Source organism: Microcaecilia unicolor, chromosome 6 (genome assembly GCF_901765095.1).
Source record: "Microcaecilia unicolor chromosome 6, aMicUni1.1, whole genome shotgun sequence".
Taxonomy (NCBI): domain Eukaryota; kingdom Metazoa; phylum Chordata; class Amphibia; order Gymnophiona; family Siphonopidae; genus Microcaecilia; species Microcaecilia unicolor.
The window spans coordinates 143134173-143161590 of record NC_044036.1 but is presented as its reverse complement, the minus strand read 5'-3'; the positions used below and the strand labels follow the sequence as shown (position 1 = coordinate 143161590).

The window sequence follows — 27418 nt, the reverse complement described above, 5'->3', positions numbered from 1 at the left end:
CTATGTAATTTCTATTTTCCATGTTCCACTCTCTTCTTAGACCTAGAGCACCTTGCTGGGGAAAAGTTTTCACCATCAAGATTTGATTTTACTGAAGTTATTTTTTTCAGACATGTTCTAGATAAAAGTTCCCAGTGGCTTTAAGGAAGTGTTCCTGATTCCTCCTCTTGCCTCCTGTGTTCACAGATGTCAAGGAGGAGAATCCGAGGCTGAGAGAAACAGCACAGCAAACATTTTTGGTGCACATAAATCTGATTTGTCGGCATCAGAAGCACTGGTCACTATGGCTTCTGGAGCTGCATTGGACACTGGGGATGTGTTGACATAAGAGAATGCATCGATAACTCTTGACTTCAAGCATTGATGTCATCCTCCAGTTCCCTCCTGAGGATGAAGATGGAATCATCCTCATCCTCTGGTACTGAGGGAGAAAGATGCCAGTGCCCTCAGTGCTTTTGAAGCGTGATATTGAGGGTATTGAGGCACCAAGGTCACTAGTGCCCTCGAAGCACCCCCAACACAAGGACTGCTTATCCTCCTTGACATTAGAGGGGTTGTGAGAGCCTCCAAGGAGCTGATACCTAGTTTATAAGAACTTTAAACATTGCCATACTGGGGCAGACCGAAGGTCCATCAAGCCCAGTATCCTGTTTCCAACAGTGGCCTGTCCAGGTCACAAGTACCTGGCAAGGTCCCAGAACAGTAACACAAATTTTTTGCTGCTTATCCTAGAAATAAGCAATGGATTTTCCATCTTAATAATATAAGAACATAAGCTTCTGATACACTCTGTGTCTCAGGTGGATGTGGCCAGGCCAGCTGTGATGCCCCAATCTTTGTCAATGGTTGCCCTTGAGGAACAGTTAATGAAACAATTTGAATATCTTATAGAGCACATCTTTGCCATGCACAAAGCTTTGACTTTGAGAGCGTGTATGTTGAGACTTGAGGCAATGCAATACCCAAAGCCCATTCACTGCCTGCATAGGTTGCATCGACACCGAGACTTTGAAGGGCATCGAGTTCAGTGTCAATCTCCAGCTCTTCAGGAGAGGAAGCTTCCCCAGCGCACCGCAGATCCTTGGTACCTTGGCATCGTAGGCCCAGGCCTGACCAAAAGGTCAGTTGCTCAAGGCAGGCGAAGACTGAGACGACTAAGACATCTCCTACAGGGCACTCGTGCAAGTTAGAGTCTGGCTGTACCTGGGTATCTGAAGAAGAACCAGAGGTCTTCTCAGAAGCAGGGGTCCACTGGTCTTTCTTCAGATCCCTCCCCAAAGATGTAAATCTACAGCAGGTGAACCAGAAGGTCGACTAAGTATAGAGTTCAAAAGGCTCCAGGATTCTAGAAGCTGCAACTTCCTCATCATTCCATGGTAGTCAAATCCTCCCTGAAAAGGGCCAAGAGTTTTTGAAAACTCACGCTTTGGTGCCACCAGGGATAGAGGACAAGAAATTGAAGTTGTTTCATAAGACGTTTTACCAATTGGCTTCTTATAGGCTCTTCATTGGCATTCACTTGTGGAACATTATGCACAGTGTAGCGGAGTATGCTAACACTCTCCCTCAACTCCATCAGTGCCTGATCACAGAATCCTTTAGCAAATACAGCTGAAGATATGGGAGACCCCCTTCCCCTTCTCTGTACAGCAGGTGAACCAGAAGTTTGACTATATATAGCTTTCTCTGCCAGTAGAATAGGCCACATGGTCTTTATGTAGCTTCATTTTTCTGTGTTTGTATAAGTGTATGAGTTTCTTTCAATTGAAAGGAAAGTCTGGAATGATGGGGCACAGGATGAAAGTGAAAGAGGATAATAGACTTAGAAATAGCCTAAGGAAATACTTTTTCATGGAAAGGGTGGTGAATTTGTGGAACAGCCTTCTGGTGGAGGAAGACCATATCTGAGTTCAAGAAAGCTTTGGATAAGTACTTAGGATCTCTAAGGGAGAGGAAGGGATAGTAGATGGCATGGATGTGTCAAACTGGATAGGCCCTGTGGTCTTTATCTACCTTCATTTTCTCTGTTTCTGTGTTGGCTAGTAGCTAAAGGATGGGAGTGTGGAAAATACATAGTCCTTTGCAACTTATATTTTCGACAAAGTCCAGAGCCTCTGCAGTGGGGAATGGTGTCCACAGAATTGCATGGCTGCTGGCCTTAGACCTCAAGCCAGAAGTGCAGAAGAAGCTGGTAGATGTGCTGTGCTGTTGAGAGAATCTCTTCAGAGAAAAGGTGCAGGAGGCTGCTATCCTCATTACTCTGACACTCTAAAACCTTCTTCTGGCTCAACCTCTTCTTCAGGAGGTTTTTCAGCAGAGAGCAATAAGAATTATTAACTCTCAAAGGCATAGGTATCTTCCCACCTGTCGCTCCTCGCAGACAACTTGGGGACCTCACTCTCATACTAGACAGCAGAGGGCCTAGAAAGCCCAGCCAGTTCCCCAGTCAAAACCCAGGGATAAGCTTTTAAGCATAACCTCAATCTCCATAACCTTCCAGTAGGAGGGAGACTGATTTTTATTTATTTATTTTACAAGCAAGGTGGCCCCTTATAAATCTCAGACTGGTGAGTTCTAAGAATTGGTTAGATTACCATCAGCAGTTAGAATGCATTTCTCCAAATTGCCTTCTGAGTGCATCAAAGTTGAGCTCTTAGTATCAGGAATTGCTTACCAAGGCCTCTATGGTCTTTTATCTACCTTCAATTTTCTCTGTCTGTGTTGGCTAGTAGCTCATTAATGGATTCTGTACTGAATATCTTTCTACTCTGATATCTATTCATCCCTGTAGAACTACAACAAGTTCTATTCAGGTGAATAAATTAAAGGTTCCCCTTTTTTGTACACCTCATATGGTTTTCACCACTGATTATTTTTGTTGGCTGGTGTAAAATTCATTGATGATTTGTTCCTATATTTAGGATATTTATATTTGCTGATGGGATGTTTTTTTTTGTTTTGTATGTTTGTGTATTTTTTTTCTTTCTTGTTGTAAATTGTTTTGAGCCTTATCTGGAGTGCTATGTTATATAAGAAATATGTTTGTTAGCCTGTTCTACTAGGGAAAAAGGGAAGGGAGTTTATTCCAGATATCTCCTTATCACAAAGAAGGATTTTATCCCATCCTAGTAGACCTAAGGGGCCTAAACAAAATCTGGCCAAGAAAAAGTTTGGGATGATTTCCTTAGGTACTGTGACGAAACGTCTAGGGCTACCCAGTAGCCACTTAGGGGGTCTATCCTTAGCACAACTGAGATCCATCTGCAGCTTATGCTCTACACTTCTTCCACTGATGGTCCCAACTGCTTCTGGGCGAGTCTCCCGCTCTCAAATTATTCCCAGTTATTCCTAGGTTACCGGGGCCACACTTCCAGTGGTCCCACAGTTCCTAGAAAGCACTCACAGACCCAACACACAAACCACCAGGATTCTTAGTTCAGACAAGCAGATGCAATAAACTAAAAATGTTTGTCATGAAAAATTAGAACAGTGAACAGAAAAGGTGCAATCAGCAAACATAACAGGTAACTGAAATATAGATCAATTATAACACTATTTAAACATTTGTTTACCATCTAAATAGTACCTGGGGAGTTCAGGACATACAGCTACTCACAGGTTTTCAAATATAACTGATCACAGGGCCTCAGCAAAGAGATCTTTCGTGCTCTTCTCCTTGGTTAAGACTGGAGAAAAAGCCAGTTCATACTAGCTGAATTTGAGCTCCTTGGCCAATCAGAGCCCAGTGCAACATTTTAAAAAAGTAACTGACCACATCACTGCAGGGTAACTTCTCCATGTTAAACTAAAGAATGAACAGTCTTTTCTCTGTAACAGCTTTAAATATAAACCTGCTGGCCAAACTAGAGAAATACACTAAGTGAAATATTCTTGTAATTCATATGCTGGAAAATTCACCATTTCGCCACAGGTACCCTAATATCTATGATGCAAAAGGAGATTGGTTATGCTCTCTATATTTAAAGGATGATTACACTCAGAGATGCATTGAAATTACAAGAAGTATCTGAGGTTCACAGTAGGGGCACACCATTTCCAGAATTGCATACTGCTGTCTGTAAATATTCTTAGTGCTGATATAAGGCCAAAGTGCCTAGTAAGTCATTGCACTATCTCTATTCAGACTAAGGGTATGTGAGCTTCTCTGTCTGGACAGTTGGCTGGTCAAGAGCGCATCAGAAGAAGGTGCAAAAAAAACCCAAAACCTCCATATGACCATTCAGGTGCTGGAGTTACTAGGGTTGGTCATAAACTATCCAAAGTCTCAGCTAAACCCTACCCAGTGATTGGATTTCATAGGAACCCTGCTAGACATGACTCTGGCATCTGCATTTTTCCCCAACAGCAGATCCTGACTTAGTAGTAGTAGAAGAGCACCAGAGTTAGCAGGTATCAGCAGGTCAGATGTTGAGAATGCTAGGTCATATGGCTGCCATAGTCCATGTAACTCCATTTGAGGCAAGCTTAGTAGACCCTATCCACCCTATGGACACAAGCCACAGGGAATCTTCAGGACATCTTCATCACCACCCCGGTACTCTCCTGGTTGGATGGTCTAATCCAATCTGGTAAAGGGTATCTGTTTCCAGATTCCTCGTATCCAAAAGGTAGTGATGATGGATGCATCCATGTAGATGGGTTTCACACTCTGGGACTATGGTCTGCTCAGGGAAGGCTTTATCAGGTACATTTCCTGGAGCTAACAGTGTTTTAAAGGCTTTCAGAGATCGGTTATCTAACCAAGTTATTCTAATACAGATAGACAGTTGGGTTTCAATTTACTATATCAACAAGCAGGGAGGAATGGGGTTGTACCTCCTTTGTCAGGAAACAGAATGTGGAAGTGGCCCTCTCAAGGGATATCTCTCAGAGCCATATATCTAGCAGGGAAAGACAACTGTCTGGCAGTAAGAATCTGCAATCTCAGAAGTGGTCCCTAGATACTACTACTACTACTATTTGACATTTCTAAAGCGCTACTAGGGTTATGCAGCGCTGTACAATTTAACATAAAAGGGCAGTCCCTGCTCAAAGAGCTTACAATCTAAAGGATAAAATGTACAGTCAGACAAGTAGGGGTCATCAAAATAGGCAGTCTAGATTTCCTGAAAGGTTAGGTGCGGAAAGCAATATTGAAGAGGTGGGCTTTGAGTAAGGATTTGAAGATGGGTAGGGAGGGGGCTTGGCGTAAGGGCTCAGGAAGTTTATTCCAAGCATTGGGTGAGGTGAGGCAGAATGGGCAAAGCCTGGAATTGGTGGTGGTGGAGAAGGGTACTGAGAGGAGGGATTTGTCCTGTGAACGGATGTTAACTTGGATGACCTTTTGAGAGTGGGGCACTCCCTCAATAGATCTTTTTTTGCCACTCATTACAACAAAAATATCCCTAATTTCTGCTCCAGACTAAGATAACTTGGCAGAATAGCCTCAGGTGCCTTCTGTGTTCATAGGAGGAGGACTTATTTATGCATATCCTCCAATTCCTCTCATATGTGTCAGTTGCAGGCAATGCTTGCTCTGAAGTGTTCTGATGAATCTGTAGTAGATGAATGCAAATAAATTGCTGAGTTAAGTTGAGTTGAAAGTTGTAGAGGGTCTAATCTCTTGCTACAGCAGATGCCCTTTTATATTATTTTGTTATCGACAATATCTGATGATTGGATAATATCACAGAAGGTGATTGGCTTAAGAAACCATAGGAATGGCACCATAGGAATGTCTTGATGTCATTCTGGATGCTGTCTGGGAGATGACATGACCTAAAGTCCCTTCACACTGTCTACATTCCATTGTCCTGCTTCAACCAGATTCACAAGTTTTTTTTTTTTCTTTAGAGTAAGCATGACTTGGCAAGTTTTGAATCATAGCAGAAGTTTTTCTGTTTTGGAGCCCTGAGCACTGCACATTCGGTGATCTGCAGTCCAGCTTTTTGTTTTCTTTTGTCCCAAACAGGATGGGAGTTGCCACTGTCAAAAAAGTTTTTCTAGTTGGCCAGCAGACTGCATTTCCTTCACTTAAGCCCAGGCTGAGCTGCTCTCTAGAGGGTCATGTCACAACTCATAGTGTTAGAGCTATGGTTTTGTTGGTAATCCATTTGAGATCATTCTCCATAGAAGAAATTTGCCATAGTGTAAATGTAATGTGGTCTTTGGTGCACATATTCACATCTCATTATTGTTTGGAACAGGACTCCTTGATACAACAGTCAGTTTGGTGAGACAGTCCTTCAGAATCTATTTAGGGTCTAGAATCCAACATCACCCACCTAGGCCCATTTATTTCAGTTCCAGGCTGCCTAAAGAAATAAATAAAAAGGGAAAACTGTTATTATTCAGTTATTGTTCCACATTTATGGTCTTTTCCATTGTAGGTTGGTCGCCATTATTCACTATTTTCTTTAAATGCAGTCTGTAGGTAAGGAGTCTAACATGTAAGACTAATGTAACCTACTTGTCCTTGGAGAAGATGGTTACTTACCTGTAGTAGGTGTTCTCCGAGGACAGCAGGATACATAGTCTTATATACCTTCCCTTCTCCTCTTTGGAATTGAATTCTATGAACTAAAAGCTCAACTGACTAGGTCCCACAAGACAGTGTCAGGTGGGAAGATTCTTACATGCACTTTGTAAGATAGGAGGTTTCAAAAAAATTGTTGTAAACAAGCTGGAGAGCATTTCTGTGCGGGCTCCATCGGATGATATCACCCGCCTGTATGACTATATATCCTGCTGTCTTCAGGTAACAGCTACTATAGGTGAGTAACTTTGTTTTATCTGCAGGTACCACTTGTAGATCTAGAGGAAAATAGAGGTTCCATACCCATTTGTTTGGCTTTCCTTTGCTTAAGTTTTAGGCTGCAGAAATCACCTTTTCCTTGGATGAAATTCAACTGAATCTTCGCATTGGGCAAGTTTCTGTAGTTTGCTTGAAAATAAGTTGTGAAAATGTTGCCTGTTACTTTCCTCCAGGGAGTAAACAATATCTTCCATGTAACCCTGTGTCAGTACCAGAGAGGCATCTCTTTATTATGGTCTATGATCCAGGGGTTACTTGCAAAATAATATCTTTGTGGATGGTGTGAACATTTGCATGGAGATGACAGCATTTATACTATGATAGTTTGTGAATGGCTGAGGACATGCACTTGCCTTGTTGGTTTTTGAGCACTCAGAATTTCTTCTAGTCCCTAATAGGTGGGGATGACTGCCCAGCCAAATCATTGCCTCTGGCAGCAGCTGCTGCTGGATAACAAGCAGAGTTAAAATACTAAGTAGCAAATGAATGTTTGGTCCAAGATCAGTATTTTGAAATTGTTTCGTGTTCTGCTCCACCACCAAAACTAAGGAATGCAGGCTGCATTAACTTCTTTCTTCCTCTTGTCCTTGAGGATCTGATGCAGGCTGCCCTCCTAGATCTCCCTGAAGGTGCCAGCTTGGCAGTTTCTTGACTAACAGTAGCAGCAGCATTTTCCAGAAAGCCTGGTACTTGTCCTTCCCATGAGCTTTTAATGACAGTATGGTTTTTCATAATTCACATTATTATCCGAGTGCTAATTTGCTCACTTATATGCATATACATTGTAGATATCAAAACTCATTTGTTTAAACCCAGACCTGGAGGTTGGAAGAGAGATGGAAATGTCTATACACTGTGCTCATTGTGTCCTCTGCCTGCTCTCCTGTTCAGTGCTCATCTGGTAAATTGCTCAGATAATATATCTGTCTTGCCTCTAGGACTGTAAAGAATGCTTGGTATTGTGTAAGTGGAAGCATGCCAAGATATCATTCTCTCAAAACCTAGCCCATTCAAATAATGTGTACAGTGTTGAAAGCCTAGCTGATTCAGACATATTTTAGCACAGCTCTTTGCATAATCTGACTGGATCGTGGCTGAGTAGGATTCTCGTGAGTCACCTTGTCTGATGTTGAAGATGCCGCAGTGCTTGCCTTTCATTACTGCTATAGCACTGTTTCTGTGCATCTTGCAATTGGGCACCACAGAGCACACTGCAAATTGGCAAACTGTCCAGGGAGAGAAATTGATATGGATCTGTGCTCTTTCAAAGAGGGTCAGGGACATGGTTTCCTGGCAGACTGTAACCTGACCTGATTATAAATGAGGCTGGGAAGTCTCTCTCTTTCTCATGCTTCAGTCAGTGTAATTATTTCAAAGAGAAAAGGGAGGAATCGTAGAATACAGAAACATAGAATGTGATGGTGCTTGATTTCTGGCTATCACTTTGCCTCCTCACAAATAATCGTCTTATATTTTCTTGAATTCCATTATTGTTCTACCTTTTTTGAGCTTCTTATCACAATCGTCGTTCTAAAACTTCCCTTCTGCTGAAAAATGTGTGCTGCTTGAGCATTATTTAAATATGTCTGTCATTACCCACCAGCTCTTCTCTCTTACAAAGCGTGCATTTAGGTCTGTAAGGCTGCATTTCATAGGACTTAGGGCTGTTCTATATCAATTAGATGCCCAGAGGGTAAGCGATAGGAGCCTAATTATAATAGAAAGTAGGTGCCTTTCTTTATAGAATGCTAGTGTAACCAGGTTATTTAGACCAGCCACCGAGTTGGTGTAAGTGTGCCTGCCTAAGTACAGCAGGGTCGTGTGTAACTGACAGTATTTCATAAGTGGGAGCCCTGCCTATGGCCCACCCATGTTTCGCCCCTGTATCCACCCCCTTACAAATACATACTATGTAAGTTTAAGTGGGTATTTGCAGAATAACACTTAAGCACCTTTCTAGCATTTTTCTCCATAGTTGCTCACATACACATGTAAATGTGAGCCACCTAGGTTGTATAATTCCCAAACAGTGTAGATCTTGTCTGCATTACCTTCTTTCAGAGGTGCCTCTTCTGAAGTGGGCACGCTGCTCCAGAAGTGCCGTCCCTAACAACCTGTACAAAACCATTACCACCTTGGTCTCTACTGGTAATGCCTTCTCCCTCTGCTTTACTCTGGCCACTGCTTTTCTGCACCATTTGGAACCTTGATATCATCAATATAAAGAACATTCTTAGGACATTTCAATCCAGTGTAGGGAATGAAACTGTGTCTCGAGTTCAGGATCTTGTTGATAATCACTTTGTCTCTTTGCTGTCTGTAGAGAAGATGACCTATTAGAAGCTATTGGACATTGAGAAAAATTCTAAATTGGGGCAAAAAGAAAATGCTTCTAGGAAGATTATGCATTGTTGTGCTTGGATGACAAATGGAATAATTCAGGAAAAGGCACTAATGTTATTCTCAGGGGAAAAAAGTCACTGCAAAATAAGTTGTATTTGAAGGGAGAGGAATTCTTGTGGTCTTGAAACAGTATAAGGAGGAAATGTACAAAGACTTTTGCTGGAACCTCCAGGGAGTTTGTGTTTTGTGTGGAGTATTTGGAAGCCTAATCTTTGGGTTTGTCATTCAGGTTTCTCTACTGGAATATCGCAAACGAAAACAGGAAGCCAAGGAGGGCACTTCCTGTTCTGGAGGTGATTTAGTACGATGTACAGGCACGCCTACCCGGCAGAACAGCAATGGAACGGACACAGACAGCTCCAGTGTGCAGGGTTCAAATCCCCAGGCCCCTTCCTCTCCACAGAGTGGTTTTTCCTCTCCCACTCACACCTCAACTCCTGAAATTGAAGAAGTGAGCCCCCCAGATCCCAGAGACACCAGGTCCTCCGTTTCTCACTGCAGAGCTTCAGAGAATAGCAGCAGCAGGTGGTAAGTGTTCACTCTTACTGAATGTTTATAGAAGAATCATCCCGTATCTAATCAACCACACAAGTGGATGACATCTAATGGTGCCAGTTGAGATGCTGTTTATCAAAGAACAAGAGGGGCATCTATTATAGGGAAGCTTTCTTCATTTATTATCTCAAAGATAATCTGAACTCAAAGGTGTAATTTATTACTTGTTCCAAAGCAATTATGAGCCCATAAAACTTTGAAGGGGAGGGAGTAGCCTAGCGGTTAGAACAATGGGTTTTGAAACTGAGAAACTAGACATTGTTTCTTTATCGACCATGTCGATGTTTGCACTCAGATTCTGCCATGTGTTTATCTATACAAAGGTCTGTTGATGTTCATTATGCTGAAACCAGGGATGCTGCTTTTTCTGTGGCTACCTGGAGTATTATCATTGTGTTCCAGCACTTGAACAATTTAAGACGTTGTTAAAGACATCCTTGTTTGTGCAAGCATTTCTTCCTGCATAAAGAATGTGAACTTATGAACAGTATATAAGCAGATAGATCTGAATAGGGGAAGGTGGATATGGTTGCATGTCTGTTTTATTGTGTACGTTTTTTTATGGTGATCCACTTAGGTGTAAGTGGACTACAAATTTTTAAAATAAATTGCATTTCTCACACCGATTCTCCTCCTGACCTTGGGCAAGGCACATTCTGTTCTCTTTCCTCAGGCACGCAGTTAGATTGGAGGAAAAAGATAAGATAGTCAGAATATAGGTTCTGGAAAAAGCAAGAGATTTTGTAGTTTGACATCTTTTAAAAGACCAGCATAAAAAGATGTTAAGATATATGAGATTGAGATTTAGATATTTCACAGGCTTCTGTTGACCCTTTGGAAGGTATCGCAGTACACAATAGATTCATTTGTATTTCACTCTGTCAAAAAGTAGGATTTGTCAGCCATAGCAGTGGGTGACCTCATCTAGTGGTGCCAGATGTGGTACCCTTGGGTGACGTCCCACACTTTTGTAGTGTGATTATCTAAAAAAAAAAAGTCACAAGTAAACAAGTTTGATAATTATTTTATTTTATTTATTACATTTGTATCCCACATTTTCCCGCATAGCAGTAGGCTCAATGTTATATGCACTGTCATCCCATCTCATTCTGTCTTGTTTCCCTCCCCACATCCTGTGTCATCATCATCTTTCAGTAATGCTTTTTTGTCAAATATCTGCAAAATTCCAGCTTTGTTCTGATAACTAGAAATTATATGCATAGCTGTATGTCTTTGGTGATTCTTTATATGCTTCTCTTATATTTATAATCATCTTCTTGTTTCAGGATGGTCCCAACGTCTGTGGAGCGCCTCAGAGAAGGGCGAGGAATCCTGGAAAGGGTGCTGCGTAGTGGGGTGAAAGTATCTCAGAGGGGCGAACCTTCTCCTAATCGAGAGAGCCTGACAGAGAGAGAGCCAGGTAAATACATCAAAGTATTTCCCCCTTTTTCAGATAACCAAAAATACAAAGTCGTAGCACATAGTTAAGCTGTGGAATCAGTTGCTGGAGGATGTCAAGGCACCCAGCTTAGCAGGATTCAAAAGAAGACTAGACAAGTTCTTGGTGGAAAAGTCCATAAAAAATTATTAGCCAGATAGACTTGGCCATTGTTCATTCCTGATAATGAACTGTGAAAATAGATCCAGTTTTTTTAGTTTGCTGGGTACTTGCAAGCAAACTGGTTACTGTTGGAGAGAGGATAGCTGGGCGTGATGGTCCTTGATCAGACTCACTGGCTGGGGATTGCCTTGAGTTTCAGATGACAATCACTGTACAGTAACTCTTTTTGCCTGTTTTTTTTTCCCTTAGTTCATAGCTGTCTTCCTTTGTGTCTAAAGATTTTTCTCTGTTTTCAAAATTAGTTGTCCTATGCATCACTTGTGATCTATCTGTTTTAAAATATATGGCCACAAAGTCAATACTGACCCTAATCTGCCTTTGCATGAAAACTGTCCAGCATTGCTACCAACAGTTTCAGTACTGTAGTTTGGATGAATCACCTTACATTGATCTATATCTCTGCTTAGTTGGGCAAACATTACCTTTCCCACAAGTTCGGCTAATAGCGGAAGATTTAGTGCTGGGCGATAATGAGGTAATGAGATCTCCTCATACATTTCTTACCCACTTTCAAAGACCGGGGCTGCCTTCCACTTTTATGATATTGAGTCAGTTTCCAATGAAAAATTAACCAATTATGCCAAAGCTGCTTGTATCTTCTCTACAAGCAATTGAGCCATTTTAGCCAAAAGTGGGTCAGCTAGAATTTTACCTACTCCTAGAATTGTTGTGGACAGGAAGGAAATCAGCTCCCTGGTGACCATCTTACCTTTCAGGGGATTGTTTCACTCCCTGCTACAGCATCTTCTTTACTATCATCACCACCATTCTGCTGGAGGAAGGGATTTAGCAGTGCTGTAATCTTGTTCTCAGAATAAGTCCCCAGAGTCTTCACTTAACTTCTCCTTCTCCTGATAAAGATTTAACCGTGATATAGCATCTTAGGCTGAATATTCATCAAATCAAATTGGTTATCAATAAATTGCTTGTTTTCCTCTCTTATTTATTAAAAATACTTATTGTAGTTTCAGAAATTCTCCTTGTACCCATTCTAGGTGGCAGGATTGTTTGTTCAGTAGTCTTATCCTGGGGTTATACCAACCTGTACCTTTACAATTTGATTTATGTTGGTAGTTAATGTGAATTGTGCTAAATTTGTAAAAGTGGAGTTCCATGATTCTGCTGCCGTCTCAAAAAGTGAATCCTCCACCTTTCATAGATCATTCCTCCAAAGAGCCAAAAGTTCTGTTTTGGATGTTTTACAAATTCACTGAGATTGGCACTTTAGCTTTACAAACCCTGGGTCCTTCCTTAATCCTCATGAGGGAAAATTGAATTCTAAAATGGTCTAACCAAGGCATTGGGACAATTGAAGCCAAGGAAATATCCCTACTCAAAAACGTTAGGTATAAAAATGAAATCTAAAACATTCCCTTTAGTATGTGGTGACTCCCCCAAAACTACACAAACCCTAGATCTGACACACACCAAAAAATATGCACCTATAGAAGACAGAACCATAATACTCTGGAAGTTAATGCAATTAAATTTGAATGGTCCAGTAATAAAGGCAGGCTATACATTTTTAATAAAATTAAAAAATAAAATAAAATTACCATATCACTTAACCCACAAATAGCCTCCCTCCTTGCCTCTGGCTTTATATATGCCAAAAAAGAATAAAAGTAATAATACCCTTGGTTTTAAATGGGAGACATCTCATATTATTTATAGTTGGAAATTCTACTTTCAGAAATATTAACTCACTTTTGTAGGTTACTGTCTATTCTCTCCCTTTGTACCCAATTCTTGCCTTAAATATAAATGAAAATTTTGATGGGCAAGGTTTGTTCTAAATATATTTGATATTTCACTTTTCCATTCCTCCAATGAGTATGTTTTAGTTTTTGTTTTCAATATTTTAAGCCTTTCTTTATAGGGTTTAGTGTTGCAGGCCTTGAATGGTTTTCATAGCCTCTTTCTGAACTGTTTCCATCCTCTCATGTCCTTGGAGCAAGCTGTTAGATTTCCTGGTTGCTTTTCCACATTGACTGGCTATCTTTAGGCCATTTAAAATGATTCCAGAGCCAGATGTGCCGTCGAGTCAAAGTTGATGCCTGGCAACCACACAATGATACAGGAATGGTTTGCCTTTGCCTTTTTTTGAGCTATGGAGGGTTAAGTGACTTCCATGGCAGCTCCCTGTGGCCTTGGGCTTTGAACCTGGGTCTTCAGGTTCTCAGTCTGCTACTCTAACCATTAGGCTACTCTATTTCTTAAAATGATTACTCGCAGAAATTTTTCTTTTTTATTTTTAGACCTTTCCTTCCTAACTCTTGACCGTTCTGCACTTTATTTACCTCTCCAGTATGTATACTTAATTACAGAGTTTTGTATTCTTTTTAATCAGTTCTTCTATTGGGAATGGAGTGACGATAATTTTGCTGGTTTGAATTGTACCTGTGGTTTAGTATTTTATTGTTTAGCTTCTCTCCTATGGAATTCTGTTCCACATCACTTGAAGACAGAAACATCCTATTAAAAATTTAAGGCTGGCTCGAAAGCCTTTTCTTTTGTGTAGGCTTTTGAGGGTGTGGTCAGCTGTTGAAGTTTACAGGAGTGGGTTATCCACTTTCTTTTTTTTTTTTTTTTTCTTCCTTTTCTTTCTTCTTTAAAATTTTCTTTTAGCTTTTAATTGCTACATTCTAAGTGGCTCTTGTTTTATGAAAAGAACTACGGCAAATATGTAATTTAAGCCACTTCTCGCTCGTCCATGCTGTGTCTCTCTATCCAGTTATCCTTCATTTTTCCCTCTGTGCTTCAGGAGAGTCATGAGAATATATTTTGTAACGACGCTGAGAATGAAGGTCAGAATGATGGCAAGCGGATCATGTTAGCCTGACCAAAATGTATTAAAGAATTTCAAAGATAGATGAGGCTGAAGAACAGTTAAAGAAGACAAACTTTGGGGACCATTATGGCAGAGTCCATGGAAAAAAAAAACTTACTGAAAGGTTTTGCTTTATTAATCTGGGTAGAGATTCCATCTTCTCTCTTTTTTATTCATCTACTCGCTCTCTGAGATCATCTCAGAAACAGCTACTTGATGTGCCCTCATTTCATCAGGTTTATTTAGAAGAATGTAGATCAGCCATTTTCTACATCTAAGGGCTGAAATTATGGAATGCTTTACCCATTGAACTTCGTTCAATACAAAATAAGGACCAGTTTAAAAAGCATTGAAATCTCATTTATTTCTTCAGGCTTTTAGCTCTTCCGATGTATAAATTATTTTAATACCATGCAAATTTTAATCTGCTGTATGTTTGAATTGTAGAGTTTTTTTGTGTAGTTTGTTGTGTAAAGAAATAACTTTTATTGCTTTGTTTTTTTTAAATTTTGTATGTGATATGTTCCCCGCTTAGATTTTTAAAGATATAGCAGGTTATAAATAAAGTTTTATTATTGTTATCTTTTACATAATCCTTAATGTACAAAGGAACTTTCTAAAATGTGGCGTCTTGATGACTTTCGTAACTTCTGATTAAATCATTTAAGTCTTCTAGTTTGTCATAGACAAGAGATTAATGTCTGTTCTCTCTATGCCCTTTAGAGTCCATGGAGGGTGACACATCTGACACTCTTGGAATGACTCTTGCCAAAGGACCATCAGTTTACAGCCCATCCAGGTACACCTACCAGGTAAGAGGAACTGGGTAGATTCAGTGTTACATTGTTTCTTCTCATCTTTCATAAAGGAAGAAAATAAGGAAAGTCATTGGTCATACTTCAGTGTAAAAGGTCACTGTTACTTACTGAATTGGGATTTTTACCTCTTAGGGTGATTGGCAAACTGAAAACAAAATAGTGCAGGTTCTTATCATCATTAATTTAATGCCTTGTGTTTGTTCATGAGACGGGGTGGAATGAGGGGCTAAATCTGAGGATATAATTGATTGTCTCTCTTGTCTGTTTAGATCTTACAGTCTGACAGTCCCCAACCGGAATCTGTGAACATTTTCCAACAGAATTCCTCCCCATACAGAGGGCATACTGTTCCTTCTCCTGGATACAGCTACCGAGCTTCACTACAGAGAGCAGGGCATGGGCTCACTGAATCCCCTTTTCCCTCCACATCCTATCATAGCCCTGCACACTCTGCTTCCACAGACTCCTCATCTTCCTCGTCCTCCTCTCTGGCTCAATGCACCATGAACTCTGGGGGTTACAGCAACCAACAGCATTCTGGGAGCAGCTCCAGCATTAGCCTCCTAAACAAAAGCTCCCTCCATAGCCGCACTGGCAGTGCCATGAGCCCGGCACATCAAATTAGCATGGACTCTTTACCTTCAGACTCTCAGCTCAGCACTGGTGCTTCAGGCTCCATCTTAGCACCACAGGGCTCACGATCCCTACATTCAGACTTACGGACGATCAGTCTGTCCAGCTCTGGGCAGTCTGCTGTGTATCCAGCTTCCAGGGTATCAGCAGTTTCCAGCTCCCAGCACTATCCACAGCGTGGGGTCGGAGTCCATCAGTACCGCCTACAACAGCTGCAGGGGTCAGGTGTGAAAACGCAGACTGGACTTTCCTAGAGCTATACAGGGCAGTACAGCAGAACAGCACCAAGACCCTAGGCCATTCTGCTGGTCTCCAGGTGCAGCCCTTGGCCCCAGTTTAGACTAGCACTTGGCGCTGGTGGTGCGGAGGCCAGAGAACTGTAATGAGAAAGTGAGACCAACAGGCAGAGTATTGGTCTCATGACATTGGCAGGTGTAAAAAAATATACATGTAAGACTTGTAAACAGCTCTAGTGCTGCTGTTTCTGAACACTTTGGAAAAGAAAAAATCATGGGAAAGATTCTAAGATTGTATGGCAGTGTCCATTTTCTCTATCAGAACCTCCTGTAGTCACTTGTGCAGTAAAGACAATTTTTATATGAATAACAAAACAACAAAAAACGTGGGGGAAAGATGGGGAGGGAGGACTTAAAGGAAAGCCACCTGTATTTTGTAGCATTGGGTTCTGATGACGTTTCAGCAGAGGTGTTTAATTCTTTAGATGATCATTCCAGTCTCGAAATGGATTGGCACACAGCAAGCCCTGTCAGCCTGTCCTAGAGGAAGTGTTGGTACGTTCACTGACAGACACAGCTGTGTTCTTGATATGAGAGTGAGCTTGGGCAGTGTCTGGTGGTTGAGAGTCTTTGGAAGTTGGTGGGGTCTTCTGTACCTTGTATGGTGAGGCTGCTGTCAGTGAAGGTCATGGATGAGAAGGGTACACATGTGATTGCAGGTCAGTGTTAGAAGAAGGTAGGGTGGGCATCTTTTGTCCATTCTCTTATTGGAGACTGGTGTTAAGAGCATTTATCTGTTTAGAACACTGAAGAAACTAAATTCTAATTTATATAGAGACTAGCACATGAAGACATAAGTTTCTGACAATTCCACAGCTGTCTTGGCTTAGAAACACATGGAGTGGGCAATAGGGGTGAGTGCCAACTATATCCTTCTCCATGTTAAAGTGTGGCTTAGTGTTAAAAACAAAAAAAGTCCTCATCTGGAAAGCTATCACTGTATTGGTCTGACATATTTGCCATATTTTCTTGGTCTTCCCTTGATCATGGTGAAGCCTTTGCTCTGACGCAAGTCCAGCTACTGAATACTGACTCTGCAGATCCACCTGGTGGGGAGGGTCCGGCACCTTCTCATGGATGGATGGGTGTGAATCTGTGTCTGGGTGCAGTGCACACCACTTCTTCTCCGGATACCACAGGTTTCCCCTCTAGTGCTGCCACCCACTTCGGCTGTGTGCCCAGTCTTTTAATTCCATACGAATGCCAGCTTATTTCTCTCTGTTGTTTACTGTAATATCTGACCTTAGATGTTTTTATTTATCTACTTTTATATTCAGTTATAACCATTGTAGGTTAGCTAATATACAAAAGTTATAATCCATGGTGCTGCAGTGACTTTACCTTTTTTATTTTTTTTGACAACATAATGCTGTGAGTCTCTCCCTCCTTTCCCTCTCTGTTATTCTCGTTTGCAGCCTCTTTCTTTTTCTTTTTCCCCTTCGTTTTGTTGTATGACTGTTACAGAGTTTCAGAAGTGAAATCAGGTGTTTGACCCAAGGAAGTTATTTTTGAACTGTTGAAACAAACAAAAAAAAGAAAAAAAAACTTGCTTTCTTAGGAAAAGATAAAAAAAGCATAAAAAATACTGTTGGACTGTGAGAGCATAAGGACTGCGAATCACATGGCCCTCGTTTTGGGTTTCCGTACATACTGTATAAAAGGTGTAAAAGCAGCATGCTTTGGGCTTCTGAGCTGCAGTCTGCCCTCGCCACAAGCTGTGGCCACCCTCGTCCGCAGATTCCTCTGAATCTGTGGGGCCCAGCAGGTCCAGCCAGTGTGTTCATGCCAGAGACCAGTGGTGTGAGTGAGCTTTCGGAGGAGGGAATACTGCAGCTTTTTTACTCAAGGGGAGTTTTTACACAGTGCTGTAACATTTGATCTTTCAGAAAAGATGTCATAATTTTTATAATAAAAAAACTTACGTTGATAATTGTACATTTCTTGCATTTGCCCCTTCCCCTTGCTTTTTTTTTCTCTTCACCCACTTTTTCCTAATTTTGTGTTCCCCTCCAGCTAAACCTAAGGCCCCTATTTACCAAGCTGCGCTAGCAGTTGGCTGTGCGGTACTGCCAACGCAGCCCATTCGCTTTGATGGGGTGTGTCTGCAATGCCACGCGGCTTTGCAAACAGAGAGGTAAGCATTGGGCAAGAGAGAGGTGACAAACCACAGCTCCCTCCAGTAGTTGCCATATGGATACTGGCCACTAGGTGTTGCTGTTGAGCAGTGATGAAGATTCACTCCCACCCAGCCTGACCTGGGAAGCAGACTTGCCTGCCAGGTTCACAGCACTTTCAAATAAACAGCCAGCCTAATTTTCCCTTTTGCAATTCTGTTGGCATTTATTATCATTTTAAGGCAAATTGAACTTTGGTGTTGCAATATCAACCCAAGTTAATGAGATATTTCTTGAACAGAAGATGTTCAAATTCCACCAGCTGCTGATTACATTAAAGTAGAATGGATGCTTGGTTAGAAATTATGTTGGGTGAGTTTTTGGTTGGTGCAGCCATGTGATTGCTGACCCTTCTCAAGTGATTCATCAGGTCAGAATTAACTCTGGGTTATTTTGCATTACACAGTGTTTCATGTGCACTTATTAATTAAATAGTGTAGAATATGCCATTGTTATAAACTGGTCCATGGAAATGCTGCTGAAAGTCGTTACCTCATCAGAGCTATTTTATTTAAAACAGAATATTGGTGAACTAAATAATAGCTGTTTGTTTCTTTTGGTCAAGTGAACCATTGCTAGAAGAGTAAAAGGCAGGGATAATACAGCTAATGTTCTGAGTGAATCTCTAATGCCCCCCCTGAATAATTCATCGTCATCATGGTTTGTGCTTGTGATAAACATTTCAGTAGTCATGCAGGCAATGGACAGTTGTGATGCCAGCCATCATCCTGAATTACAGAGGAGCATGATTCGCTGCAGTATTATCCCCTTCGGTTTTTTGGCTTATTCTTTTATGTCCTGCATCTGTTTTCATTGTCTCTCTTCCTTCAACTCTTCTGCTTTTTCTAACACTTTCCTTTTATCCTTTTTACTTTTTGCTAGATCCTGTTTCTTTCTGTTTAACTCAGAAGGGAGGGAGGGAGGGGGGTCTGGAACTCAGATGGGAAGGAATGGAGGGGGGTCTGGAATTCAAAAGGGAGGGAGGGAGGGGGGGTCTGGCACTCGGGAGGGAGGGATGGAGGGGGGTCTGGAGGGAGGGAGGGGGGGATTACCTTGCTAGTGCCCGTTTCATTGCCTACCGAAACGGGCCTTTTATACTAGTTCTTCAATAAAAATACCAAGTCTTTAAAAAAAAAAAAAAAGGGATTGAAGGGAAACAAGAAATCTGTTGATTTCACCTAACTTCTGCCATCTGTCAGGCAGAAACTTAGTGATTATAAAGGAAGCATAACAAAAGGTTGTGGCAGGTTTTTTTTTCCCGCAGAGAAAAAAAAAATCACCTTGGATTTCAAAATGCCCCATCTTCATTTACTGTTAATCCTTATTTCATTGCATAGACTCCTTAGTGTAGAACCTCAGCTGGCCTTTGAGCCTTCTGTGTGCCAGAGTGAAATAAATAGGCCCTGCGCCTTAGGGAAAATACCTTGGGTGCATTCATCTGCAATTTTTATAACCTTTGACCCCTCTTTCCTTATGGTAAAATGTCTGTAATCTAAAATATAGGTTTTAACCATGACATACTCAAAATGTAGTGAAACAATGAGTTAACATCACCAAATTAAACACATCACACTTTGGACATAAATAAAAGACAGGCCATACAGGCTTCCTTGAATATCCATTTACGCTCTGAAGCTGTGAAAAGTGGATGTGGTAGAAGGGGAGTAATTGGAATCTGAGAACGAGAGAGTGGAGATTTGGGAAGCTGGTGCTGATTGGATGGGAAACAAAGGCCTATGCATTGTGTCCTTGATTTCTATCTAAACAAAACTGCAAAGAGAATAGAGCAAAACAAGAAGTTTAGCCAGAGAAATCTGAGAGCAGCTGTGATCACTTGTGTACTCCATTGACAAGGATGAGTCAGACACATAGGTAGGTGATGTCATCCAAGGGCACCAACAGGCCCTAGCTCTTAGAACTGAGAAAAAAAACCTGGCAAGTTCTGAGCAAGCCTGGGAGTTTCCACATACCACCTGCTTCACAAATTCTCTGTTATCTGAGTTATTCCATGGATGCTGTTATGATCTTCCAGTGTATGTGTAACTAATTTTTCCTAGCTACTGAAAGGAATTTACTTGCCTTTTCTATTTTTTTTTTTAAATAGTCTTTCTTCCTCCCCTTCTTCATAATTTTTTAAAAAAGCCTCATCTATTCATTTCTCACAATTGAATTCCCAATGCCCAACAGACTGCTATGATGGGTCCAAGACTAATTCTCAACCCAGTCCTTGGGACACATTCAGACTTTCCGGATACCCATAATCAATGTGCATGATAGAGATTTGCATACAGCAGAGGGAGTGCATGTAAATTTAACTCGTGCATATTCACTGTGGATAGCGTGAAAACCAAACTGGCTGGGTATGTTCCAAGGACTGGGTTGAGATTGAGAACCCTTGGTCCAAGAAATGTATTTGTCATTGCAAAATATCTGTCATGGACACATGCAATGTTTGCTACGAATACCTGAGCCCAGCCCAAAATTGTTCCCATTGTGTAGAGATATGGCTGTAGGCTGACTGTTTCAGTGCCTGTAAGATGATTCTTGCAACTGATCCTGGCCTTGAAGTCAAAATTGAGAGAGAAAGAGGGGAGAAAAACAATTTCAGTTGAGCTGTAGCCTATGCCTCACTTGGCCAGTTGAGAGATCAGGGGCTATTCAATGTAGGAGTGAACTATCCTTGAAGAAAAAGGAGTTGTATTCTAGAAAACAGCCCCATTCAGTATTTTCTAAGATGGTGTTCAGTTCTGTCCTTGGTTCACATCTAGCCAGTCTGGTTTTCAGGATACCCACAATAAATATTCATGAGAGATATTTGTATGCAGTAGCTCCATTCAGTCCAAATCTCTCCTACATATTCATTGTGGATATATTGAAAACCTGACTGGCTAGGTGTGTCCCAAGGACTGAGTTAAAAACCCCTGTTCTAAGAGAAGATTAGATACCATTACTCTGTAGACTGTATTGCAAAGATTCGCTGTACTAAGAACAGCTGCAGTACTGCAAGACAGTAGGTGTAGGAGAGACCCTTGAAATGAGCTTATTCAAAACTAGAAGGGACAGGCTTCTTGGTTCATTCAGAATTTGCACAGGCACATTCCTTGCAGAGGCCATAATCAAATATTCAATGTTTTTGGTACTGAAATCTTCAGAGAAATACTACCCTTAGTTCCAGAGCTGAGTAACGCTGCTTCTACTCTTTTCTCTATGATCCACCAAGTTGTGGCTCCACCTGACATCAATATGAGGCATTTCTTTCCATTTGGAAATAATTTCTTGATGGGCTATCCTATCCCAGATCAATCAGATAGTCGACTGGTGCGGACCTCTGCCAATTATAAATGCTTAGGCCAAAGGAACTGGGGACTCCAACCGCCATTGTCTTCTGCTGGACAAAATCATCCTCAAGTGTTCTACAACAGCTGGAGCACCAAAAGACCATCGATCCTTCAGAAGACCACAGACCTTCCAGGTTGGGTTTTTTTCCCTCTAAGTGAAGGCTGGGAGCTATATTTTGTGCTTACAATTTTCTGACCATCCGTAGAAAGTCTCACTTAAGAGGTGAGATTAAGAAGGGTCACGGAACTTCCTTTGGACTCCACATATACTGCCCAATAGTATCTATCCACCTAGAGTTTTGTCGTATCCTAAATTTGTGCAAAGAACTGCAAACACCATACAGTTTACTGTTATGTTGACATCCCAAAGGTATCTAGTGGTAAGAGCTCCAGTGCTTGTGGTGGAACCCTGTCAATTGTGGGTGGGTGGCAAGAAAAGTTATAGTATCTAATTGAGAGTTATAGGAAGACAAAATGGTCAAAAGAGCACGCACACTCCTCCTGGGATGGGTCCAAAAATATTGCATCTTGTGGGAAATAAAGCTATTGCAAGGCTTCATGCTAAGTTCAAGGGTAACAGCACTTCAGCTTTATGTGATGCAATGTATGTACCACCATCTGCAGCAGTTGAAACCCTTCTTGGGAGTTTATTTCTTAAGCTGGATAAAAATTCTTCAACTAGCTGTCTAGTGCAGAGGGCTGTGGAAAAACAGTTGACTAGGTCCACTTATGAGATGTTTGCTACCTAAAGATCTACTCTGTAACAATAGAGGTATGGAGTCTAGCAGGGCTCATGGCATTCACCTTTATGAGGCTATTTGCAAATAAGGCTGGTGTCCTTTGTAGTAGTGAAAACCGTTTTCTTTTTCTTCTTTTTTAATGAAAGACCACCCTTCCATTCCATTGTCATTCCTTTACAGAATACAATTTGTAGAGGTAGCAGCAACTGCAGCCTCCATGATTCTCTCCAAAAGAAGACAAAAGTTCACTCTATACTTAGCCTGCCTCAAGGATTTGAAAACAAATAGCATGATTTTTGGTGGGAGGAAGAATCCAACTCTTCCATAAATCTTGGCAGTAGATAACGAAGGACCAATGTGTGTCTAAAAACAGTAATCCAAGGCTCTCAACTATATTTTTCTCAGATACCATTGGATCATTTCAAATGGCCAAACTGGACCCCTCCCAACATAGACTTCTAGGAGGAGGTATACTGGAGATTGGGATGGCTTTGCACCTCCCCTCCCCCTAACTTTACTCGGAACTTTGCAAAAGGTAAAGCAGGGACTTCCGTGATACTCACAACCCCTATTTTTGGCCTTATGTGTGGTATGGGTTTTTACCATTCATGGGTATCATCTCTCCATATTTTGTGAAAGGGGATCTGGATTTAACTCCTGCTTTTCCATTGGTAGAACAAGTCAAGCTCTATTCAGGTGCAGTAGCCAGAGAGCTTACAATCTAAGACCCCGTTTTACAAAGTGGCAGGCCCCATCCTGCACTACTGCTAGCCTCCTGCCTCAACGTGTGCCATTTCTGGAGCTTTGGATTTTTAAAAAACCTTTTGCACCAGGGGCTTACCCGGAGTTAATTACTGCCTGGTTACTGCAGTAGTGTAGGAGCCCTTACCACCTCCTAAATAGGTGGTGGCAAGGGCTCCCGTAGGAACTGGCTGCATAGCAAGTGTTTCACTTAACTACATGGCCATTTCTGTCCCCTGCCTGGAATTTCCGGGCGGTGGTAAAAGGGATACCTTGGCATGCAGCAAACCTGTGTATCGATGCCACTGCAGGGTCCCTTTTACCACTGCTTGGTAAAAGGGGCCTTAAGTTTGTACCTGAGACAATGGAGGGTTATGTGGCTTGCCTAAAATCACAAGGAGTGACACAGGGCTTTGCTTTCTCTGGTTCAGTCCACTGCTCTAAACATTAGGCTACAAGATGTTAATCTCTTGCATATAATCCAATAAATAAGCGTACAGTTTTAAGTGGGAAAAGGTTCTCTTGTGTATCCTAAAAGGACTTGATTGTTGCTTCAGTATATAATCTACCTTTCAGCCTCTGAAATGTACCTCAAATGTATCTGACTATGATAGCAGCTTGTCCTATGCAGATTAAGAATAAGCCACTGTTGTGTCATTTGTTGGTGTCTTAGTTCATAGGTTATGGTGCATGAAACTTACAATCAAGTGCGTACCTGTTCTATTGGATCTCAAGGAGACAAACTACATTTTGATCCTGTTGAATCTAAAGGGTTGAAATACCTACCCTGGAAAATACTTTTCTTAATAACAGTAACTTGATACTTTGCCTTATTTTTTAAATTTTATTTTATTGATGCTTGATATACTGCTACTCATAGTAAAACAGTGAAGTAGTTTACAATTAATAAAATCAGAAAATAAAAAGTGGAAAAGAGAAGAAGAAAAGAAAAAGAATGAAATGGGAATATCTGCACTGTAATTAATTTACTCTTAAAAGAATGTATATAAGTACATAAGTAATGCCATACTGGGAAAAGACCAAAGGCCCATCGAGCCCAGCATCCTGTCCCCAGCAGCGGCCAATCCAGGTCAAGGGCACCTGACAAGCTTCCCTAACATATTATTCATGTTATTCCCGAAATTGTGGATTTTTCCCAAGTCCATTTAGTAGTGGTCTATGGACTTGTCCTTTAGGAAACCGTCCAAACCCTTTTTAAACTCTGCCAAGCTAACCGCTGCACTGTGGTAGTTTTTGAATGGATCAACAATGGTGCATAAGAAATTTTTTCAAAGTAGCATAGTCCTTCAAACACACCCTAAATTTTTATCCATGGTAAGTTCAGATCTTCACACGAGTTAATAAATAGTACTTTCCACTTTTCCCCTAAGAACTTATGTACACATAAGTACATAAGTAATGCCACACTGGGAAAAGACCAAGGGTCCATCGAGCCCAGCATCCTGTCCACGACAGCGGCCAATCCAAGTGGGCAGGCACATGCCAATAGGTGCTGAATTTGCACAGTATTTTGAGTCCAAGGTTACAAATATTAGATTACAGCTCCAATCAGTTTCTGATATCGTTCAGGCTTTTAAGTGAGATTTGGCCGGTATCCCTGCTGATAGACTGCGGTTGCAATTTGAATAAATTGATGTAGCTGATGTTAGGGGTTTGTTGCCGAGATATGTTAAATCATTTTTGTCCTTTAGTTCATCTTCGTACAAAATCAATTGAAGTACTACTACTACTACTACGTATCACTTCTATAGCGCTACCAGATGTATGCAGCGCTTCACACTTGAACATGGAGAGACGTTACAACTGGGTTTGCCAAGTGTCAGAACGTTCAATCTGCCCTGGTGAAAAACAAATATGTTCCCTCGAGGTGCATCGAGAACCTGGAAATCTCCATGAGGTTTTTGAATTTATGATTCCTCATTTTTCCCAAACACCCTATTTTATCTGCATTGTACTTGTTAAAGAGTTATTTTGAGGAGATATTAATTCCTAAAGAAGTGGGGCATAGGGTTTGCACAGACTGGACTGTATTACAGCACCAGTCCATTCAGCTCTTTGTAGCCTTTGATTCTAATATTAGGAGCTGTAGTAGCTAAAAGAACTTTATCAGACTAACCTAGCGATTTGCATATCATACTGCTACAGCTTGATCTAACTGCAATCAATTGATACATTGAAAGCACTTAAGTGAGAGACATAAGGTCAGTTTCTCACCTCCACTCCCTTTTTGTTGGTGAAATTATTTAGCATTGTGAATCTAGTCATCTATCCATCCCTTTGCAACTCAATACACAGAGATCTAGAGAATTAGGAAATTTGCCCCTCCTTTTGGTGTTGGCAGAAATGAGGGCAGTGAATGGTGGAGCAGAACCTCTACAGGTAGAGGGGATTAAGGTGTAATATGTTTATGTGCTCGAATGAATTACCTTTTCCTATCACATAATGGAGTTTAAAAAATTAATTTTATAATTTTTTTATTGTTAAACTACCTAGACTTGCAGAGCAACTGAGGTAGTATAAGAAAATTATAATAAATGATGACGATAAACTACTGCAGAGACTTTGGGACTCATTTTCAAAAGAGCGAAAACGTCCAAAAAGTGGCATACATCTGTACTTGGACGTTTTTCTCACAAAAAAGTCCAAGTTGGTATTTTCAAAACCAATGTTTTAATGTTTTTCTATGAAGTCTGACAAAATCACAAGGGTGCATGTATAGGGTGGGATCTGGGCATTCCTAATACTTACATAGTAACATAGTAGGAGACAGCAGAAAAAGACCTGTACGGTCCACCCAGTCTGTCCAACAAGATAAACTCATATGCTCTACTTTATTGACATTTTTCTTGAGTCTGCACCTCTTCAACCTCATTTCACGTCCTCTAGTTCTACCGCCTGCCCGTCTCCGGAAGAGGTTCATTTGCGGATTAATACCTTTCAAATATTTGAATGTCTGTATCATATCACCCCTGTTTCTCCTTTCCTCCAGGCTATACATGTTCAGGTCAGCAAGTCTCTCCTCGTACGTTTTGTAACGCAAATCCCATAGTATTTTTGTAGCTTTTCTTTGCACCACTTTAATGTTTTTTTTACATCCTTAGCAAGATACGGCAAGATACTTGAACCTTTTTCTGCCATACTAGAACAGGGCTATATGTTGGGATGTTTTGGGCTAGGCCTGTTTTATTAATGAATAAGCAACAAATAAGTACTCTACCTGACCAGAGTGGAGGAGTGGCCTAGTGGTTAGCTGGTGGACTTTGGTCCTGGGGAGCTGGGTTTGATTCCCACTGCAGGCACAGGCAGCTCCTTGTGACTCTGGGTGTCACTTAACCCTCCATTGTCCCAGGTACAAATAAGTACCTGTATATAATATGTAAGCCACATTGAACCTGCTATGAAAGCATGGGGTACAAATGTAATAAAAATAAAATAAAAAAGATGACCACTGCAGTAATCAAGGAATGACACCCCCCCCCCCCAAAAAAAAAAAAAAAAAAGATGTAAATGAAGCAGTACATACCATTCTCTATGACAGCTTCAGATGTTATGGCCAATCCTATTAGGGCAGCAGGCAGGTTCCTGGAGTAGCCTAGTGGTCAGTGTAGTGCACTGTAGAAAAGATGACCCAGGCCCATAATCCACTCTATTACAATTATGGTGGAAAGTGTCAGCCCCCCTAAAAAAAAACAACTTCAAAACCAAGCCTACTGTATCCACATATAGGTTATCCCAGCAGCCATAAGGGCTATTGTAATGGTGTATAGTTGGGTACAGTAGGGTTTTCATGGGTTTTGAAGGGCTCTCCATACAATATAATGGGAGTAATGGTGAGATGTGTATCTAGGACCTTTTATGTGAAGTCCACTGGAGTGCCCCTAGTGTTCCCCACTGCTCTGCTGGGATGCCTGTATGGCCAGTCTACTAGGAAAGCTGTCTCCTTTTACATCCCAATGGCTTGACTTTGTGCTTTTTTCACTTGGGCTTTTTTTCTTTTAATGGTCCTAAAAGATATACTAAGCACAACAACATATAGGAAATGGCTATTTTCAAAGAAAAAAATACATTTTTCTAGTTTGAAAATGTTCATTTTCACTACTTGATTTTTTGATGTTTTCAGCAAAACGTCCAAAGTCGGATTTAGATGTCATATTGAAAATGTCCCTCTTTATGTCTTAAAAAACATTGGGGTTAGGTGAGTTTTCAGTGTGTCAGTCTGGGTTGCTGTACAAAGACTTAGTGCATAAATGGGACAACCTGCAGGTATGAGATCCACTTGTGTGGCTGAGTTATCTTGAATTTTTGATTGAGAAAGGGAAATAGCTTACGTGTAACTGGGGTTTTCCATGGACAACAGGATAAATTGCGCCCACTCGCCCACCTTCCTGGCAGAGCAGGATTAATCCTTTGGTGGGCCCTAGGCAAACGAGCGCA

General features: G+C 41.1%; 1 protein-coding gene across 3 annotated transcripts in view; it reads left to right on the top strand.

The window, feature by feature from the left end:
* The window catches only part of SETD5 (SET domain containing 5), a 115581-nt gene extending 98709 nt beyond the window's left edge, over positions 1-16872 (top strand). For all 3 annotated transcript variants that reach the window (XM_030205438.1, XM_030205437.1, XM_030205436.1), the window contains 4 exons: positions 9447-9745; positions 11059-11192; positions 14947-15035; positions 15311-16872. In XM_030205438.1, coding sequence (XP_030061298.1) covers positions 9447-9745; positions 11059-11192; positions 14947-15035; positions 15311-15928 — 1140 coding nt within the window. In that variant the 3' untranslated portion in view covers positions 15929-16872. The remainder of the gene's footprint in view (positions 1-9446; positions 9746-11058; positions 11193-14946; positions 15036-15310) is intronic.
* Positions 16873-27418: the final 10546 nt, after the last annotated feature.